The following is a 20,767-nucleotide window of genomic DNA, read 5'->3' as shown; positions in this document are numbered from 1 at the left end:
TTTGAGATTTTTGGTTCCAACCGCTGTGTCTTTGTGAGATGCAGAGTAGGTGAACGGATGATCTCCGCATGTGTGGTTCCCACCGTGAAGCATGGAGGAGGTGCTGTGATGGTGTGAGGGTGCTTTGCTGGTGACACTGTCTGTGATTTATTTAGAATTCAAGGCACACTTAACAAGCATGGCTACCACAGCATTCTGCAGCGATACGCCATCCCATCTGGTTTGCGCTTAGTGGGACTATCATTTGTTTTTCAACAGGACAATGACCCAAAACACACCTCCAGGCTGTGTATGGGCTATTTGACCAAGAAGGAGAGTGATTGAGTGCTGCATCACCCGACCTCAACCCAATTGAGATGGTTTGGGATGAGTTGGACATCAGAGTGAAGGAAAAACAGCCAACAAGTGCTCAGCATATGTGGGAACTCCTTCAAGACTGTTGGAAAAGTATTCCAGTTGAAGCTGGTTGAGAGAATGCCAAGAGTGTACAAAGCTGTCATCAAGGCACAGGGTGGCTATTTTGAAGAATCTACAATCTAAAATATATTTTGATTTGTTTAACACTTTTTTGGTTACTACAGTGAGGGAAAAAAGTATTTGTTCCCCTGCTGATTTTGTACGTTTGCCCACTGACAAAGAAATGATCAGTCTATAATTTTAATGGTAGGTTTATTTGAACAGTGAGACAGAATAACAACAAAATAATCCAGAGAAACGCATGTCATACATTTTATAAATTGATTTGCATTTTAATGAGGGAAATAAGTATTTGACCCCCTCTCAATCAGAAAGATTTCTGGCTCCCAGGTGTCTTTTATACACGTAATGATCTGAGATTAGGAGCACACTCTTAAAGGGAGTGCTCCTAATCTCAGTTTGTTACCTGTATAAAAGACACCTGTCCACAGAAGCAATCAATCAATCAATCAGATTCCAAACTCTCCACCATGGCCAAGAACAAAGAGCTCTCCAAGGATGTCAGGGACAAGATTGTAGACCTACACAAGGCTGGAATGGGCTACAAGACCATTGCCAAGCAGCTTGGTGAGAAGGTGACAACAGTTGGTGCGATTATTCGCAAATGGAAGAAACACAAAATAACTGTCAATCTCCCTCGGCCTGTGGCTCCATGCAAGATCTCACATCGTGGAGTTGCAATGATCATGAGAACGGTGAGGAATCAGCCCAGAACTACACGGGAGGATCTTGTCAATGATCTCAAGGCAGCTGGGACCATAGTCACCGAGAAAACAATTGGTAACACACTACGCCGTGAAGGACTGAAATCCTGCAGCGCCCGCAAGGTCCCCCTGCTCAAGAAAGCACATATACAGACCTGTCTGAAGTTTGCCAATGAACATCTGACTGATTCAGAGGAGAACTGGGTGAAAGTGTTGTGGTCAGATGAGACCAAAATAGAGCTCTTTGGCATCAACTAAATTCGCCATGTTTGGAGGAGGAGGAATGCTGCCTATGACCCCAAGAACACCATCCCCACCGTCAAACATGGAGGTGAAAACATTATGCTTTGGGGGTGTTTTTCTGCTAAGGGGACAGGACAACCTCACCGCATCAAAGGGACAATTGAACGGGGCCATGTACCGTCAAATCTTGGGTGAGAACCTCCTTCCCTCACCCAGGGCATTGAAAATGGGTCGTGGATGGGTATTCCAGCATGACAATGACCCAAAACACACGGCCAAGGCAACAAAGGAGTGGCTCAAGAAGAAGCACATTAAGGTCCTGGAGTGGCCTAGCCAGTCTCCAGACCTTAATCCTATAGAAAATCTGTGGATGGAGCTGAAGGTTCGAGTTGCCAAACGTCAGCCTCGAAACCTTAATGACTTGGAGAAGATCTGCAAAGAGGAGTGGGACAAAATCCCTCCTGAGATGTGTGCAAACCTGGTGGCCAACTACAAGAAACGTCTGACCTCTGTGATTGCCAACAAGGGTTTTGCCACCAAGTACTAAGTCATGTTTTGCAGAGGGGTCAAATACTTATTTCCCTCATGAAAATGCAAATCAATTTATAACATTTTTGACATGCGTTTTTCTGGATTTTTTTGTTGTTATTCTGTCTCTCACTGTTCAAATAAACCTACCAATAAAATTATAGACTGATCATGTCTTTGTCAGTGGGCAAACGTACAAAATCAGCAGGGGATCAAATACTTTTTTCTCCTCACTGTACATGATTCCATATGTGTTATTTCATAGTTTTGATGTCTTCACTATTATTCTACAATGTAGAAAATAGTAAAAATAAAGAAAAATCCTTGAATGAGTAGGTGTGTCCTAACTTTTGACTGGTACTGTATAGATAGATAGATATATATAGCTGGTGCATTGAGCACAGGTGACCTATAATGCATTGCACCGTTTAATAGGTATGGAATGTGGGAGCGTTCCTTTGCCCAGGCGTTGCTGACGCCTGCCAGATCTTACAACGCCTGGATAGGTATTTTATGTATCAGCTAACCACATCATATGTTATAGCAATCTATCAGTCGATGACGTGGCACGCAAGCATTGGTTGATGCATGCAACATCTGAGTAGGGGAACGCGACCATTGACTGAAGGATGAGTCACGACATGTTGACGTGCCTTGAGTGACAGGACAGCTCGACTACAAGCCCCGCCCAGCCCTCCCCTCTCAGCATACCATTAGAGGAACCTTGGCTGCCCTGGTTACTCTGCACATGGGAGTGCTGCACTCTCTGAGAGTCTTTCTTCCCTATCGTTCAGAGAGAGAAAAACAAGCACAGCAAGCATTAGGCCCACACAACCAGCCACCACACAGCAACAAGCAGCTACTGTCCTGGTGTCTCCCGCCCTGCATACCTCACTGTCTGCAAATGACCCCTGCTCATGTTCTAGTGTCTGTGTCAGCGTGTACTTTCCTGTCTGACCCAGTGTACTTCGGTTTCTCTGTCTGCGTGCATCATATTACCTGTCTCTGCCTGAACATGCATTTCCTGTGTGTAACCCCACATGTATATATTAACATGTGCTCTGCTCCCCGTGTCTTATTTAGCTAATATGTGATCTAGTCCTTCTTCCTGTGTGTTAGTCCCTCTGGTCAGAGGAAGGGACATATTGAGTGAGAGGAAGACCTAGTACTAGACTGTCTGGTCAGGAGCGGACTCTCTTAAAATATAGTTATATTACTTCCTTCTATTGTGTCTATTTTACTGTGAAGTATATTAATGTGTTTTATTGCACTTCAAATAAGGCTTGATTGATCTGATCAGTAGGGTGTTTTCCATGCAGGCCTGAGAGAGTGTCTACTCACTGCTGCTCCTCTTGTGTGTCAGCGTGTCATCCAGGGAGTTGGAGCCAGAGCCTATGGAGGAGGAGTCCTGGCTGTCCAGAGGAAGCCCCAGGAAGCCCTCGCTGGACTCGGAGCGTGTGGGCGTCAGTGTCAGGGAACGCATCCGCTCCCGACTCCTCGGCTTGATCAGCTTCTTCATCTTCAGGGTGATCCAATTCCCTCGTCTGAGACGAGAGAGAGAGGGGGAGTAGGAGGGGTTTGTAATTTGGGGTACATTATTTGACTCTGGGTAGTGTTCAGTAGGCACGAAAAGGGGGGCAATGTTTTGAAATGAAGGGAATTAATTTTTTTGTATTCCCATTTTGTGCCTTATTGAAACAGGGGAGTTCTTGTAAACCACAGCCTTCCAATTCACCAGAGACAGCTATGATGATGTTGGTTAGGCATAAACATGAACCAGAGCTTCTTCGTTAGGTAGACATTTTAACCATATGCAGGAGTTGGTTAGGTTCAGACTTCAACCATATGCATTTAGTAAGGCATGGAAATGAATCAGAACTGAATGGTTAGGCACACACGAGCTAAGGCAGTCGATTAGGCAATGGAATGAACCATAACCAGACAACTGCAGCAATCTACTGCAGTTATATATTTCATTTTCATGTGGGGGGTGTCAGCTTTGTCTCAGTCAGCTGTTTACTATAACAGAGGCTGATATATGGTCACAGCACCAACCACAATGACAGCAGTGGACTCCTCCAAGCTACTTACCTCCGTGGAGGTGAGGGGTCGTAGAACTTGTACTGGTCCATGATCTTCTCTTCCAGCTTCTCCTTCTGTCTCCTCAACACGTTCAGCTTGTCACTGTGAAGGACGGAAAGACCAGTTAGGGACAGGCACAAATGACATCTAGCTACATAGCCAAGAAACGGACATTTATCCTATTGAAATGTTAAAGTTAACACTGGTTACAGGGTTGCAAAACGTAATAGTGGGGTCATCTCTCACATGTACTGTCTCTGTTCTACGTGGTACAGGTCCTTGCTCTCCATGGTCTGTTCTAGCAGGGAGCGGTTCTGCAGCATCAGGGTCTGGATCTGGTCCAACAGGTGACGGTTCTCCTCCTCCAGGTTTCCCTTCAACTGACTCAGCAACTAGGGAGAGAGAAATATACTATTTTTGTTACCTCCATTTTGAATGGGAAATACTCATTGAGCAACGTGGATGGTGTCCAAGTTTCTTTCACATTGTTGTATGTATGTATTACACGTGGGCTGTGCCTTCCCTTCACAGTGGGTGAATACATGTCAGACACTTGTTAAGCCTCATAGAGCATGGTATTGAGAAACCAGCTGTGTGTCCCCAGGCACATCTACTCTATCAGCCTTCCTTTCCAACAGACAGATGTCAGGCAAACATAAGCATGTCTGGACCGAGGCCACATATCAGCTTTGAACACTTACATAACATATGACTACATTTACCAAGAGTTAACTGTGATAGAGTTGGGAAATATGTGGAACATGAAAATTACAACCTAGTGGTCAGTCTATGGGAAGGGGGTACAGATATTGTAGTACCTCACACTGGTTAGTGAGTGGGAGGGAGTGAAGGGGGACTGCGGGGAGTGTAACCGTACCTCACACTGGTTGGTGAGCTTGGTGGAGGTGATGTCCAGCTGCTGGTACTGCTCTTTGAGTTTGGAGAACTCCGCCTCCAGGCGGGTCTGTTCCAGCTTGGCACCGTTCATCTGGCTCTTCAGGTTCTTATGGTCAACCTGCAGTCCCTCATTATCCTTCACCAGCTGGCAGTGTGCCATGTTCAGCCTACACACAGAAACACACACAGAGACGTCATCATGTGTTTTTAAACAGCACATTCTTTACTCATAGCCCCTGTCACATGTCAAACTGTGGTTTGAGGGACTGACCTTTCAAGACGAGGGAAAAACACACTTATTAACATTTCAGTTTGAAAATAACAACCAAATGGTTAGTTCTCTAATTGCAACCACTTAAAATGTCTGCATACTGCCACTCAAAACATGCAGACTTTCTTTTCCCTCTCTCTCTAAAGATCTTCTTGCACAGATTTCTCTGCACCTGGATTGACAGTTTAAGGATGTTCCCTTGCACCTCAAAGTAACCCTCAGGGCAAATTCCCCTCCTCCTCCCCCACTCTCTCATACAAACAGACACACACACACACACACACACACACAGAACTCAGTCCCTGAAACACTCACCTTTCATTCTCCTCCTTCAGTTTGTAGTAGTCTACAGCCGTGGCCTCGTGGCTCATGTTCTCAGACAGCATCTTCTCCTGCTGTGCCTTCAGCTGTTTCTCCAGCTCCTCCAGCTGATCCTTCTGCCTCAGCAGCTGGTTATACCTGCAACACATTACCACCAGTTAGTGGATGGCAGCTGTGTGTGTATATGTGTCTCTGACTTGAGTACTGTGTAATGGTAGTGTGGAACTGAGTGCATAGTAAGACTGTCATGCATGTGTATTTGGCCGTGTGTGGTTAAGTGTGTGATCGATGCCAGCTGTGCTACAGTATACTGTAAGCACATAACAGCACCAGTAGAAACCCCACCTGTCCTCCAGGTCTCTGTGCTGTGATTCCAGGCTCTTGTGGGCACTTTTCAGGCCTCCGTGTTTGCCGATGAGGCCCTCATACTCAGAGGCCTGCCTCTCATGCAGGGCAGCCAACTTCTCATGGTCCCTCAGTAGCATCTCATAGGTGGACCTCAGGTCCTCCCTCTCCCTCACCGCCCCCTCCTTCTCGTTCTCCATGCTGGACTGCTGTGTCGCAAGCTGGGCATTTTGGGCCATGAGAGCACCACTCTGGGAGTTCAGGGTGGAGTTCTCCACCTAAAGGGGAAACAAGACATCTGATTGGACATCTGTGCTGTCTGAACTCATTTACTCAGAAATGCCCTTAACTAGATCTATTTATTCAAGGATTTTGTCATGTCCTTCTAGGCATTGCATTGGATTATATTATTCAGTTATGTGAAAAAAAACAGGGTGAGAACCACACCAAATAATTTGAATAGGTGTAGGTGTCAGTTCTGAGCAATAGGGGGCACTGTGTACACAGACAGCCTGTCCATCCAGTAAACAGTGATGGTTGAGACATCGCATGTCCTTGTCTGATTTGGATAAACATCAGTGGTCAAATGTTAGATGTGGCTTATGAGATGGGAATTCTCTCTAGCCATGTGGCAGAGTGGAGAGAGACAGCTTGGGGAGGGTTTAAACTACAATATAGGCTATGGATGCAGTGAAGACAAGGCCAACGTATAGGGTGCATGGGAACGGCAGTGAAGGAGCAACAGAGGGAACCAGGTCTTACCTGTAGTTTGGCGTTCTGGGTCTGTAGGGTGGTGTTGTTCTCCTGTAGAGATGCAGTCTGTCTCTGTAGAGCCAGAATCTGAGCCTGCAGGTTACTGCTCTGGGTCTCCAGCTGCTTCAGGTTGGTATGCAGGGCCTGCTTCTCTGCCTGGAGGGTGGCGTTCTGAAAATGACAGAGAGACACACAAGATTCACGCATGCATTAATTATATACAGAGGCCCTTCACACTTCAGTGACACATCACTGTCACATACTGTATCTACGATTGCTGTTTTTGTTTTGAGTTGTTGATTAGATGGAGTTTACTCACGTTCCTCTCCACTTCGATGAGGCGGTCTTTGACCTTCAGCAGTTCCCGGGTGGTCTCGTGGCTCTCCTTCTCCCACTTGTTGACCGCCTGAGAGTCCTCCCTGTCCCCTCCTCTGGGGGGTGAGCTCTGCACCATCCTCTCCTCCTCCTCCCTTTGTCGCAGGGCCTCGTAGTTCTTCTTCACCTGGAGAGGTCAAAGGTGAAATGGTTAAACCTCCACCCCCCAAAATATGCCCATGCTATGAGTTCCATTACTAACACTGTTCTCTGTTCTGGCACCCCAGCGGCAAGAGTTCTAGTTTTCGTCACAGAGTTAAACATATGCTGCGGAAACTATTCTCAGTGTTTTCTAGGCTCCTGGTGCCTCATGAATAGATAACACAATGAAAAAGGAATTAATAAATAATGAATTGCCTCTGAGAAGCATTTGAGCGTTTCTCTGAGTCATGTGTTAAAGAAGCATAACACAGAACCTCTCTGGGATAATGTTTTGGTACAGAATTTTCACTGGGCTGCTGTTCTGTATTGTTTTAGGACTCAACAGTTTTGAGCTCCTGGCGCAGTTGTTGGTTGAGGTTGGAGGACTCCTGCAGTCTTGCTTCCAAGGCAGCTATCTTCTCCTCCTTGATCTCCAGAGAAGACTTGAGAGTGGACTCTAGCTTGAACTCCAGCAGCTTGTACCTGCACATAAGGGACATTCACAATCATTAAAAGACAAAGGATCTTTCCTGGACAGAATTCAATGTCTTGACACTGTATTGTTGGCAGAGTGCCTAATATGAACCTTCATTGATGTGATTAGGATTATTTATGGGGGGATGGGTACCTTTGAGCAGCAGCATAGTGGTGTGTGTGTGTGTGTGTGTGTGTGTGTGTTACCTGTCGTCGTCAGAGCTCTGCTCGTCCTGCAGCAGCCTCTCCTTGTTGAGGCCTATCTTCTCCAGCTCGTGGGTCAGTTTCTCCAGGTCATTGTTCATCTGCTGAGTCCGCAGTTTCTCACTCACCAGTTCCTGGAACATCAAACGCCAATCCAGAGTCACGGTTGGGTTAAATGCGGAAGACACATTTCAGTTGAATGCATTCAGTTGTACAACTGACTAGGTACCCCCTTTCCTTTCATTTCTACATTCATAATCCCTAGAACGTAATCCTTTATTCATGAATAATCCAATCTTAATGGCCTTAATGGAACATAGTGGAGTTCCAAGTTTGAGAAAAAGTGTTGGCATAGTGCTCTGGTTTTATTACTTCTCGCATAATGCGGGTGCAATGATTATAGCTGAACCTAAAGGTCAGTCCCAAAATGTTTTGCATGTCAGCAATCAAGTTTTCAAGATATCTTACTTTCAAAATACATCTTGAAAACTTGATTGCTGACATGCAAAACATGTTGGGACTATATCAACAATGGACTAATAAAACAAATACCAAAATATAGTTTTGGGTGGAGTTTTCCTTTAATCAATCTTCTAAATGCACATTTGAAGTCCTATGGGCATTCACCCAATGCATTACCATAACAATATATATCCTACCATTACACCATGCATTTCTAAGGTAGTAGCTACATCATTACCTCTCGCAGAGTGACCAGGGTCTTCTTATCGATGGTGGCCTGTTTGACCAGCTCCTTGTTCGCCTTCTCCAGGTCTTTGAGGCGGTTGCAGGAGTCCTTGAATGAGGTCATCTCCTTGCCCAGGGAGCGATTCTCCTTCTCCAGGTGGCTGATCCTCAGGTTGTCCTCGTCCATCTTGGAGTCCCTGATCTCCGCCTGCTGTCTCAGCCTCTTGTTGTCCTTCTCCAGCTGCTTCTTGTCCTTCTCCAGCTGAGAGCTCTCCTGCTCCAGAGTCTTATTCTCCTGCTCCAGCTGCTCCAGACGTTTGCTGGAGATCTTCAGTTCCTCCAGGCTCCTCTGCAGGCTCTGGTTCTCCTGCTCCACGTCCTGCAGCTCCCCCTCCAGCTGCTGCATCTTGCGGCTGCTGTTCTCCAGGGCCTTCTGCAGCCGCTGGTTTTCTGTATCCAGGCCCTGGTTGCTCACCTCGAGCCTCTCAGTTTTCTTGGAGGAGGCCTTGAGCAGCTCCAGGCTCCTTTTCAGCTGGCTCCTCTCACTCTCCAGCTCACGGTTTTCCAGCTCCAGCTGAGCCGCCTTGTTCCCAGCCGAGCGGAGCACCTCAGCAGCCCTGCGAAGCTGCAGGTTCTCCTCGTCCAGCTGGGAGTTCTCCTTCTCCAGGGCCTCCAGCTGGAAGGATGTGCTCCGCAGGCCGTCCACCAACTTCTTTAAACGACGGCCCTCTGCCTCCAGCTCGGAGTTCTCCTTCTCCAGAGACACCACCTGAAGATTTGGGAGAATATGGGAACATTTATCAATAAAGCACTTTTCCTCATTCAAACTCCCATCTACTGTATACAATGGGAGCTGCACAACAAAGTAAGAAATAAGTGACTAATTTGGCACACAATAGACACCAGGTACACCGACAAATATAAGTGAAGTTTACAGCCACCAATGCATGCAGGGGCAGACCTTATCACAGGCGATGCCCAGACTGGCTACTCGTTTCTGCAGGGCCTCATTCTCCCTCTCCAGCCGCTGCGCCTCCACCTCCAGCTCCTCCGCCCTCTCGCCCTTCTCCTTGTACACCTCAAGGTCCTTACGTAGCTGCTTGCGCTCAAACTCCAGCTTGTTGAGCTTGGAGCTGGTCTCCCGGATAGACTCGTGTAGCACGCGATTCTCCTTCTCCACGTCTTTGACCCGCGCCTCAGCGCCCACCTGGGAGCGTTGCCTCAGCGACGAGACGGTCTGGGTCAGATGCTCGTTCTCCTGCTCCAGGCCTTTCACCTGGAACATGGAGGACGTCTGAGTGGCGATATGGGACAGCTTCAACTCCAGTCATGTTTCAATATGGTGTTAATATCAACAGAGCCCCAGAGATTATTTGACCATGAAAAACTATTTGTTCTAATAATACCCTAGGGTCCTGAATCTTTCCTAATCAGGTCGAGTGGTCATGAAAAGCTCCTGGACCTAGCTCTGAACGCTGTAGTGTAGGTCCACCAGAGATCTGGCTTGTGTCCCTGTTCTTCTACTGTAAACATCATCAATCTAAACTCCCTGTGTCTGGTGCCTCATTAGATTCTGTCTGCTTTCATTACCCCCCAAGCCACACAGAGCTCTTCAAACTCACTGGGAGAATGTAAGCACAAATACTGCTCTCTCCTAAGAAAACTCAATCCAGATACATAATGATTAAATTGTAATGTCATTTTGAGTTTCTTGGAACAAGACCAGAACAACATCAAATCAGTCCTTTGACCCACCTAAAATGAAGGGCTGCTTGTGTCTTGAGCATGGACATGCATTCCTGTGTACCTGTCTATCTGAGTTCTCTCTCAGTGTCTCCAGGGTTTTCTCCAACAGAGCCTTCTCCTTCATCAGGTCGGTGCTGAGGCTCTCTGCACTGTGCAGACTCTCCCGGTCTGTGTTCAGCTCACTCTCCATCTGCTCCAGCTGCAGGCACACACAGAGGATGCACTGTTACCATGGCACCCAGTCACTTAGATCACAGACACAATGACAGTATGCAGTACCACATCATTACCCATCACGATTGGACTCAATTACATTGTAATCCGGTCACTTAAATTGAAGAACCCATTGTTCTCAAATTCATTTCCTGATTTGCCAAAGTAAAACTGAATTGATGCACAGACATTGTTATTTATATTTCTCTAATAGTTGTGATACATGTCCTATATTAAAGAGATGCGTAAGCGACTCCATATAGAACTCTTCCGATGAACACTGGCTCCAATCTCAGTTGTCTCCTCTCCCCTCCAGTAGCTGCTTTGTCTGACTGCACTAGATAGTTACCACTCACTTCACTCACACCCTCTACAAAGGGAAAGGCAGGGGGCTGAATTATCTACAAATAAAAGCTTTTCACTGCAGCCATTTCATCCTCCATCTATTCTCTCCCACTCCCCTTCCTGTACACCACATAACGCACAAACACTGTGGCACCAACAGCAACTACAAGGGCACTGCATACACATACACACCACACTTGTGGAGTAAATTCTTCAAAAGGCAGGCTGATTATTACTAATCATATCATAGATATACTCACAAGCACTTAATTATGTCAAAGCAGCTTAACTCAAAATTGCCTTCTTATTGCCTGTCTACAGGCTGCCAGTTAAACGGCTGTTATTGTGCAAGAGCTCCTGCTTGGATTCACTTTTAAATGGGCTCTGTTACAGACAGAGTGCTGTTGCCTAACTCAGTTTTGCCTGAGAAATGCACATTTCATGCATTTTATGTGGAGAGCACAGAGAAGGTTTAAGTATCTGAAAATAGCTGAGAGAGTTAGCTTAGAGAGGGGCCTTCAAGTGTCAAGTCTGAGAAATAATAGGAAATGGACTTCAGGATTTACTCAGTTCTTTCAACTCCCTCTGTTGTCATGGATCTAAGAGTCCTGAAAGCCAAGTCCTGGGGTGAAATATAGGGGGCTGGAGAAAGATGCTAATGTACTGTAGGGTTACAGAGCAGGCAGCCATTGTTATGTTGTTGATGCAATAAAGAGCCAATGTGGGTTGGGCAGATGAGGGCACATGTTTAGGCAGCAAGTGTGAAGATGTAGGGGACAAGTGTAAAAGCTGCTCTGACCCTCTGGGTGAGCCTCTGGTTCTCCTTGTCGGCCTTGAGGCGGCGTGCAGGGGCGTCTTCGCTGGCAGAGCCCCTCAACGCCTCCACGGTTTTCAGCAGGCCCTGGTTCTCTTTCTCCAGCTTCAGCAGGCGGCTGGACGTCAGCTCATTCACCTCGTGGCCCAGAGACATCTGAGGCACTGCACAATGAAACCAACTATGTTAGACACACAACAACATACTGCACCCGAATACTAAAGGCTCTGTTATAGTGTTGGGGAACTTCCTAAAGGGGAAGAGGAAGTATGGGACATCCCTAATGTAGATCTATATCAGCGCTGTAGTTACTGAGGAAACACACAGGGTTTATCCTGATCCAAGACCAGTTAAACCCATAAACATTGTTCCAAATCCAGGCCCGTTGCTAATCTGGGTCTTGGATTCATTAAATATTAATTACAGGAGCTAATCATGTGTAAATAAACCCTGTCCAATCTGTTGTGTGTGTATGGTGGGCCAGGGCCGGGGTTGGAGCCAGAGCCCCAGTAGGCCTACTGTAGGCTGCTGCTCCAAGCTGCTCACCCTCTGTCAGATCAGGGGTCTTGGAGAGCTGCTCCAGCTCCCAGCCCAGGTGGAGAGACTCGTCCATGCTCTGTTTCTGGGCCATCTCTAGCACCAGGTTCTCCTCTAGCAGCTCCTCAATACGCTTCCTGTCCATGTCCCGCTCCTGATGCACACAGACAGACAAACACACAACGTACTGTCAGGATGGCTATACAGTTACTAAATCTTAAAGCCGATTTAAGGTCATTCCGGCGTTTGCATTGACAGTATAGCATTTACTGCGATGCGGCCTCTGTAGAAGTCAGGGCATTCATACTTATTGTGCTTCGTGGAGCTGAGCTGTTGTAAAGGAAGTTTTCATGACGTACCGCCTCCACATATCGTCAACCAATCATGTCAATGCAGAGCTATATGGAGCCCTCCGTATTGTACAACATTTGGGAAGCGCATGATAATGCAGTACGTAGCTTGATTTGGCCTCCGCAAGCCTCTGGATCGCATATAACTGGATCAAGCATAAATTGTATTTTACAGTGAGAACCTATTCAGCGCAGTATATGGGATTTTATTCAGAGAGAACCTACAAAATGTTTCCATAAAGAGAAAATATACAAATATACCAGCATGTCTGTTAACCTTTAATCCCACACACACAAAACACAGACTTTCATTCTCAATCTCTCCCTCACCATTTCCATGTCGTGGATCTTGGATTTGAGCTGCAGGCTCTCTTTCTCCAGCTCATGGAGTTTGTCAGACCGAGCCCTGGTTCCTTCTAGCTGGTCCTCTAGCATGGCCTTGGTCTCCAGCAGAACCTGGTTGTCCTCCTTTAGCTCCTGTAGGGCCCAGCACAGATCAACATCAGCCACAGCCCTATCACTTCTAATACACAGGGCTCACAACATTCAACAAACATTGTCAATACATTTATGTTACACCCAATGAATGCTTAATTGACAGGTCAAGCTTGTTGGGTGCTGAACTGCTATTTGTTTGTTGGGTGTACCTCTACTCTAGCTTTATAGAACTCAATGTCATGGAGCCTCTCCTTGTAGCGTCCCACTTCACTTTCCAGCTTGTCCACTCTGATGGCCTTCTCTCTGAGAACGTCCAGCTCGTCACGATAGGCCCTGGCAGAACGCGCGTCTGACAACAACTGCAGGCTCTGGAGGGAACAAACAAAACATTTAATGTCAGTGTCACACACATACAAGATATTTGTTTTCACACAGACTCATTCCCACTATATACACTGAGTGTACAAAACGAAAGAACACCTTTCTAATATTGAGTTGCAACCCATGTTGCCCTCAGAACAGCCTCAATTCGTCGGGGCACGGACTCTACAAGGTGTTGAAAGCATTCCACAAAGATGCTGGCCCATGTTGACGCCAATGCTTCCTAAGTTGGCTGGATATCCTTTGGGTGGTGAACCATTCTTGATACACACGGGAAACCGTTGAGCGTGAAAAACCCAGCAGCGTTGCAGTTCTTTACACAAACCAATGCGCCTGGCACCTACTATCATACCTCGTTCAAAGGCACTTAAATATTTTGTCTTGCCCATTCACCCTCTGAATGGCACACATACACAATCCATGTCTCAAGGCTTAAAAATCCTTCTTCAACATGTCTCCTCCCCTTCATCTACACTGATTGAAGTGGATTTAACAGGTGACATAAATAAAATATCATAGCTTTCACCTAGTCAGTCTATGTCATGGAAAGAGCAGGTACTCCTAATGTTTTGTACACTCCGTGTACATGCATTGCACACAGGCATAATTCATATTGGTAAACAAACACATTCACACACTCAGGTGGTAGACACCATAGACTGAGTAGGTAGACGCATGCACGTACACACACATGGCAGTCATACACAGGGAAAGGCTAAAGCTCCCCTTAGTCAATAGGGTCATTAGCCAGTAATCTTCTCTGGAAGGGGGATTTGAAATGACCCAACACACACAATAACAAGCACCTCTGCCATGCTGTTGCTGTGGTCCCTACTTTCTAGCGCTGCGAATCATGTTTACAGCAAAGACTATAAATAAAAGAACATCTTTGCCTACATCTAAGGAGTTAGCCAAACTATAGATAGCTCAGCCACTAATTGGTTAAGGGCATTAACCTAATGATTAAGCATTTACAATAGGAGGTGGTGGAGATGGTTTGATGTGTTGTATAACCCTGAGAGCAGTCAGGGCACCACTGGTGACATGATGTCTTATAGGTGGAGCTTTTGTCTAGTAGTCGGTGGGCCAGCTTTGTGTGGCAGGCTTGTAAAGCTGGACTGATGCCTAGCATAGCTCAGCAGCATGGTCAGTGCATAGTTTCTGTGTAAAAGTGTGTAGCTGGAGATCAGAAGAGACATGTTGGTCCAAGGCAGACTGTGTGTATTAGTGTATTAAGTGGAGTCATGCTGGTGCTAAGTCGTGTAATGTGACGTGGACTGGGAACTCTGACATCAGCTGTAATTGACTCCCGGTGATTACTCAGCTGTGTTGACCTATTCTGTGCCACACTAGTGAGGCCTCAGTCTGCTCTGGGGTTGAACGGTAATGTGTTATGTCGGGCTATATGTTGTACTAGTTTCATCTTTCTAATGCTGAGTTGGAAATCTGTTCTATATATCTCTGTGCTGTAGTAGCTAGGTTTGTTTTGTCCAGTACCTCTTGCTGAATCCTCTTGTTCTCAGTCTCCATATTGTCCAGCTCCTGTCTACAGTCCAGCAGCTGCTCACTCTTCTCCTCCCTGAGAGAGAGAGAGAGAAGGAAAAGAGAGAGGGAGAGAAAGAGACATATCTGTAAAACATCCTTCCTCACAAACAAAGACCAAAGCTGTGAAATCTATTGTTATTCTTATGATACTTTTTTTCTTGACATATTTCTAATTTGGCCATGAGTAACTTGGTCAAAAAGGCACCGATTGGCCTATAGGTGGCACTGTTATAAGCAGTCTCACTTAAACCCTCACATCCGCCGTCCGTTTGACTTAGACTTGAAACTTGGTATGTAGGTGTCTTTCCTCATTCTGAACAAATCTGCCTCAAGGACCCATAAGGTCTGTCAGGATAGATTTTCCTCCATTTTGGAAAACCTTCACGTGAACCATAAAGTCCAAATCACAACAAATTAGTTATGTAGGCTCATGGTTAGGGTTGCAAACGGAGGGTATATTACTGGAAACTTTTGACGTTTACCAGTAAACTACCAGAATTCTGGTATCTTTCAAGGATTTTATGTAATCTATCACAAGACATTTAGTGGCACTTTTGGGTACTTCAGATTATTACAGGTGTCGGTCCCTCTGTGTGGCATTATCACATGTAAAATATATGAAATAATTAAATAATATTGCACAAGAATTATACACTACATGGCCAAAAGTATCTGCTCATCGAACATCTCATTCCAAAATCATGGGCATTAATATGGAGTTGGTTCCCCCATTTACTGCTATAACAGCTTCCACTCTTCTGGGAAGGCGTTCCACTAGATGTTGAAACATTGCTACATTCAGCCACAAGAGCATTAGTGATGTCGGTGTTCCAATTCATCCCAAAGGTGTTCGATGGGGTTGAGGTCAGGGCTCTGTGCAGGCCAGTCAAGTTCTTCCACACCGATCTCGACAAACTAACCATTTCTGTACGGACCTTGCTTTGTGCACGGGGGCATTGTCCGACTGAAACAGGAAAGGCCCTTCCCCAAACTGTTGCCACAAAGTTGGAAGCACAGAATCGTCTAGAACGCCATTGTACGCTGTAGCGTTAAGTTTTCCCTTCACTGGAACTAAGGGGCCTGAACCATGAAAAACAGCCCCAGAACATTATTCCTCCTCCACCAAAATGTACAGTTCTCACTATGCATTGGGGCATGTAGCGTTCTCCTGGCATCCACCAAACCCAGATTAGTCCGTCAGACTGCTAGAAGGTGAAGCGTGATTCATCACTCCAGAGAACGCGTTTCCACTGCTCAAGAGTCCAATGACGGCGAGCTTTACGCCACTCCAGCCGACGCTTGGCATTGCGCATGGTGATCTTAGGTTTGTGTGCAGCTGCTCGGCCATGGAAACCCATTTCATGAAGCTCCCAACAAACAGTTATTGTGCTGACGTTGTTTCCAGAGGCAGTTTGGAACTCGGTAGTGAGTGTTGCAACCTTGGACAGACGATTTTTACGTGCTTCAGCACTCGGCGGTCCCGTTCTGTGAGCTTGTGTGGCCTACCAATTCGCGGCTGAGCCGTTGTTGCTCCTAGACGTTTCCAATTCACAATAACAGCAGCTCTAGCAGGGCAGAAATTTTACGAACTGACTTGTTGGAAAGGTGGCATCCTATGACGGTGCCACGTTGAAAGTCACTGAGCTCTTCAGTATGGGCCATTCTACTGCCAATGTTTGTTTATGGAGAGGCTGTGTGCTCGATTTTATACACCTGTCAGCAACGTGTGTGGCTGAAATACCCGAATCCACTAATTTGAAAGGGTGTCCACATACTTTTGTGTACATTGTGTGAGCAGTCGGAAAAATTAAGTCTGCTCCGTGGTTGCCCGATAAAGCAAGTTAAAAGTTTTACAAAAAGACAACCTAAAAAAGCTCAATGTGCCTCGTGACTGAATGCAACAAAAAAAAGAAACATCATAGCGACATGATCACAGTTACCTCTCCGCCTCTCAGTCACTCACGTAGTTTAGCTGTGTGATTATCATCACTGAAGGTAATTGGTTGTCTATTTCAGCAGAGGACGGACATGCATGACTTTCTGGCTCTCCTCCCTGGTGAGACCGATCCGATCTGCATTCTTTCAATGGAAGTTGAAGGTCTTGAAACAGAGGCAGTGAGGAAGGAGCAATCAGAGGAAAGAAAATCCTCAGAGCAGCATCCCTCCGGCCGTCTGTACAGGTTCTGCCACCAGCCACGGAAAGGCCCTCACACACATACCGGCTTTCCTGGAGTGGCAGGAAAATATCTACTGCCTAGCCAAAGTGTACATGGCATTGGAGGGAGCTTCAACAGTCTGCCTTTTATAAGACTGTAAAGCAGAGATGGATGGTGGAGAAGGGAGAGTGATTCTACAGACACACAGAAATAAATAGGAGCTGAAAATCTATTTCCATTGATGGAAGTGGTTTGGACTCGTTTGATTTGTATTTATTTGACAGGTACTGTTCATTCTATTACATTAATGTACATGCAGTGCCTTCAGAAAGTATTCATACCCCTTGACTTATTCCACATTTTGTTGCGTTACAGCCTGAATAAAACAAATAAAAAATAAAAATACTGAAATATATAAGTATTCACACCCGAGTCGATACAGGTTAGAATCACCTTTGGCAGCGATTACAGCTGTGAGTCTTTCTGGGTAAGTCTCTAAGAGCTTTGCACACCTGGGATTGTACAATATTTGCACATTCTTAAAAAAATTATTCAAGCTCTTTCAAGTTGATTGTTGATCATTGCTAGACAGCCATTTTCAAGTTTTGCCATAGATTTTCAAGCCGATTTAAGTCAAATCTGTAACTAGGCCACTCAGCAACATCCAACTCCAGTGTATCCTTGGCCTTGTGTTTTAGGTTATTGTCCTGCTCAAAGGTGAATTTGTCTCCCAGTGTCTGTTGGAAAGCAGACTGAACCAGGTTTTCCTCTAGGACTTTGCCTGTACTTAGCTTATTCCATTTATTTTAATCAAAAAAAAAAACCTAGTCCTTGCCGATGACAAGCTTGAAAATATGAAGAGTGGTACTCAGTGATGTGTGTTGGATTTGCCCCAAAACGTAACGCTTTGTATTCAGGACATGAATTTCTTTGCCACATTTTTTGCAGTTTTACTTTAGTGCCTTATTGCAAACAGGATGCATGTTTTGGAATATTTGTATTCTGTACAGGCTTCCTTCTTTTCACTCTGTCAATTAGGTTAGTATTGTGGAGTAACTACAACGTTGCTGATCCATCCTCAGTTTTTCCTATCACAGCCATTAAATTCTGTAACTGTTTTAAAGTCACCATTGGCCTCATTGTGAAACCCCTGAGCGGTTTCCTTCCTCTCCGGCAACTGAGTTAGATAGGACGCCTGTATCTTTGTAGTGACTGGGTGTATTGATACACCATCCAAAGTGTGATTAATAAATTCATCATGCTCAAGGGGACATTCAATGTCTGCTTTTAAAAAAACATGTTTTACCCACCTACCAATAGGTTCCCTTCTTTGCGAGGCATTGGAAAACCTCCCAGGTCTTTGTGGTTGAATCTGTGTTCGAAATTCACTGCTTGACTAAGGGACCTTACAGATAATTGCATACAATGCATTCGGAAAATATTCAGACCCCTTGACTTTTTCCACTTTGTTACGTTAATGCCTTATTCTAAAATGGATTAAATAGTTTTTTCCCCTCATCAAGATACACACAGTACCCCATAATGATGAAGCAAAAACCATTTTTTTGAAAATGTTGCAAATGTATTAAAAACACAGAAATATTAAATTTACATAAATATTCAGACCCTTCACTCAGTACTTTATTGAAACACCTTTGGCAGCGATTACAGCCTCAAGTCTTCTTGGGTATGACGCTAGAAGCTTGGCACACCTGTATTTGGGGAGTTTCTCCCATTCCTCTCTGCAGATCATCTCAAGCTCTGTTGGATGGGTTGGATGGGGAGTGTCGATGCACAGCTATTTTCAGGTCTCTCCAGAGATGTTCGATCGGGTTCCTGACTAGTCTCCCAGTCTCTGCCGCTGAAAAACATCCCCATAGCATGATGCTGCCACCACCATGCTTCACCGTAAGGATGGTGCCAGGTTTCCTCCAGACATGACGCTTGGCATTCAGGCCAAAGAGTTCAATCTTGGTTTCATCAGACCAGAGAATCTTGTTTCTCATGGTCTGAGAGTCCTTTAGATGCCTTTTGGCAAACTCCAAGCGGGCTGTCATGTGCCTTTTACTGAGGAGTGCCTTTCGTCTGGCCACTCTACCATGAAGGCCTGATTGGTGAAGTGCTGCAGAGATGGGAGAACCATCTCCACAGAGGAACTCTGGAGCTCTGTCAGAGTGATCATCGGGTTCTTGGTCATCTCCCTGACAAAGGCCCTTCTCCCCGATTGCTCAGTTTGGCCAGTGGCCAGCTCTAGGAAGAATATTGGTGGTTCCAAACTTCTTCCATTTAAGAATGATGGAGGCCACGGTGTTCTTGGGGACCTTCAATCCTGCAGAAATGTTTTGGTACCCTTCCCCAGATCTGTGCCTCGACACAGTCCTGTCTCAGAGCTCTACAGACACGCTTGGTTTTTGCTCTAACATGCACTGTCAACTGTGGGACCTTATATAGATGGGTGTGTGCCTTTCCAAATCATGTCTAATCAATTGAATTCACAACAGGTGGACTCCAATCAAGTTGTAGCAACATCAAGGATGATCAATGGAAACAAGATGCACCTGAGCTCAATTTCGAGTCTCATAGCAAAGGCTCTGAATACTTAGGTAAATAGGGTATCTGTTTTTGATTTTTAATACATTTGCAAAAATTTCTACAAACCTGTCTTCGCTTTGTCATTATGGGGTATTGTGTGTAGATTGAGGAGGATAAAAAAAAAACCAAAAAACATCAATTTTAGAATAAGGCTGTAACGTAACAAAATGTGGAAAAAGGTGTCTGAATACTTTCCGAATGCACTGTATGTGGGGTACAGAGGTAGTCATTTAAAAATCATGTTAAACACTATTATTGCACACAGAGCCCATGCAATTTATGTGACTTGTTAACCTCTACGGGATCAGTGTCCCGTATACGGGACGGTTGAGCTAACGTGCGCTAATGAGATTAGCATGACTGTTGTAAGTAACAGCAAACTTTCCAGGACATAGACATGTCTTATATGGGCAGAAAGCTTAAATTCTTGTTAATCTAACTGCACTATCCAATTTACAGTAGCTATTACAGTGAAAAAATACCATGCTATTGTTTGAGGAGAGTGCACAACAACAAAAAACGTATCACGGCAACTGGTTTGATACATTCACCTCTGAAGGTAAATACAGTGAGGGAAAAAAGTATTTGATCCCCTGCTGATTTTGTACGTTTGCCCACTGAAAAAGAAATGATCAGTCTATAATTTTAATGGTCGTTTTATTTGAACAGTGAGAGACAGAATAACAACAACAAAATCCAGCAAAACGCATGTCAAAAATGTTATAAATTGATTTGCATTTTAATGAGGGAAATAAGTATTTGACCCCTCTGCAAAACATGACTTAGTACTTGGTGGCAAAACCCTTGTTGGCAATCATAGAGGTCAGACGTTTTTTGTAGTTGGCCACCAGGTTTGCACACATCTCAGGAGGGATTTTGTCCCACTCCTCTTCGCAGATCTTCTCCAAGTCATTAAGGTTTCGAGGCTGACGTTTGGCAACTCGAACCTTCAGCTCCCTCCACAGATTTTCTATGGGATTATGGTCTGGAGACTGGCTAGGCCACTCCAGGACCTTAATGTGCTTCTTCTTGAGCCACTCCTTTGTTGCCTTGGCTGTGTGTTTTGGGTCATTGTCATGCTGGAATACCCATCCATGACCCATTTTCAATGCCCTGGCTGAGGGAAGGAGGTTCTCACCCAAGATTTG

The 20,767-nt window shown here is 45.4% G+C and overlaps 1 protein-coding gene across 7 annotated transcripts in view; it reads right to left on the bottom strand.

Moving 5' to 3' along the window:
- Window positions 1-20,767, bottom strand: part of LOC121571715 (girdin) — an 88,610-nt gene that overhangs the window by 13,129 nt on the left and 54,714 nt on the right. For 5 of the 7 annotated variants that reach the window (XM_041883359.2, XM_041883366.2, XM_041883383.2 and 2 more), the window contains exons 9-27: window positions 14,824-14,905; window positions 13,155-13,313; window positions 12,838-12,984; window positions 12,167-12,311; window positions 11,606-11,784; window positions 10,310-10,447; window positions 9,464-9,778; window positions 8,516-9,271; window positions 7,819-7,949; window positions 7,482-7,620; window positions 6,941-7,123; window positions 6,631-6,792; window positions 5,869-6,146; window positions 5,518-5,661; window positions 4,912-5,098; window positions 4,281-4,426; window positions 4,044-4,136; window positions 3,294-3,496; window positions 2,664-2,735 (exon numbers count right to left, since the gene is read on the bottom strand). In XM_041883359.2, the coding sequence (XP_041739293.1) occupies window positions 2,664-2,735; window positions 3,294-3,496; window positions 4,044-4,136; window positions 4,281-4,426; window positions 4,912-5,098; window positions 5,518-5,661; window positions 5,869-6,146; window positions 6,631-6,792; window positions 6,941-7,123; window positions 7,482-7,620; window positions 7,819-7,949; window positions 8,516-9,271; window positions 9,464-9,778; window positions 10,310-10,447; window positions 11,606-11,784; window positions 12,167-12,311; window positions 12,838-12,984; window positions 13,155-13,313; window positions 14,824-14,905 (3,659 nt within the window). The remainder of the gene's footprint in view (window positions 1-2,663; window positions 2,736-3,293; window positions 3,497-4,043; window positions 4,137-4,280; window positions 4,427-4,911; window positions 5,099-5,517; window positions 5,662-5,868; window positions 6,147-6,630; window positions 6,793-6,940; window positions 7,124-7,481; window positions 7,621-7,818; window positions 7,950-8,515; window positions 9,272-9,463; window positions 9,779-10,309; window positions 10,448-11,605; window positions 11,785-12,166; window positions 12,312-12,837; window positions 12,985-13,154; window positions 13,314-14,823; window positions 14,906-20,767) is intronic. The other 2 variants (XM_041883374.2, XM_041883394.2) reach the window with 1 other exon arrangement.

Source organism: Coregonus clupeaformis, chromosome 1 (genome assembly GCF_020615455.1).
Source record: "Coregonus clupeaformis isolate EN_2021a chromosome 1, ASM2061545v1, whole genome shotgun sequence".
Lineage (NCBI taxonomy): Eukaryota > Metazoa > Chordata > Actinopteri > Salmoniformes > Salmonidae > Coregonus > Coregonus clupeaformis.
Note: the sequence above shows the minus strand (reverse complement) of the source record. Positions and strands in the feature narration are given on the sequence as shown.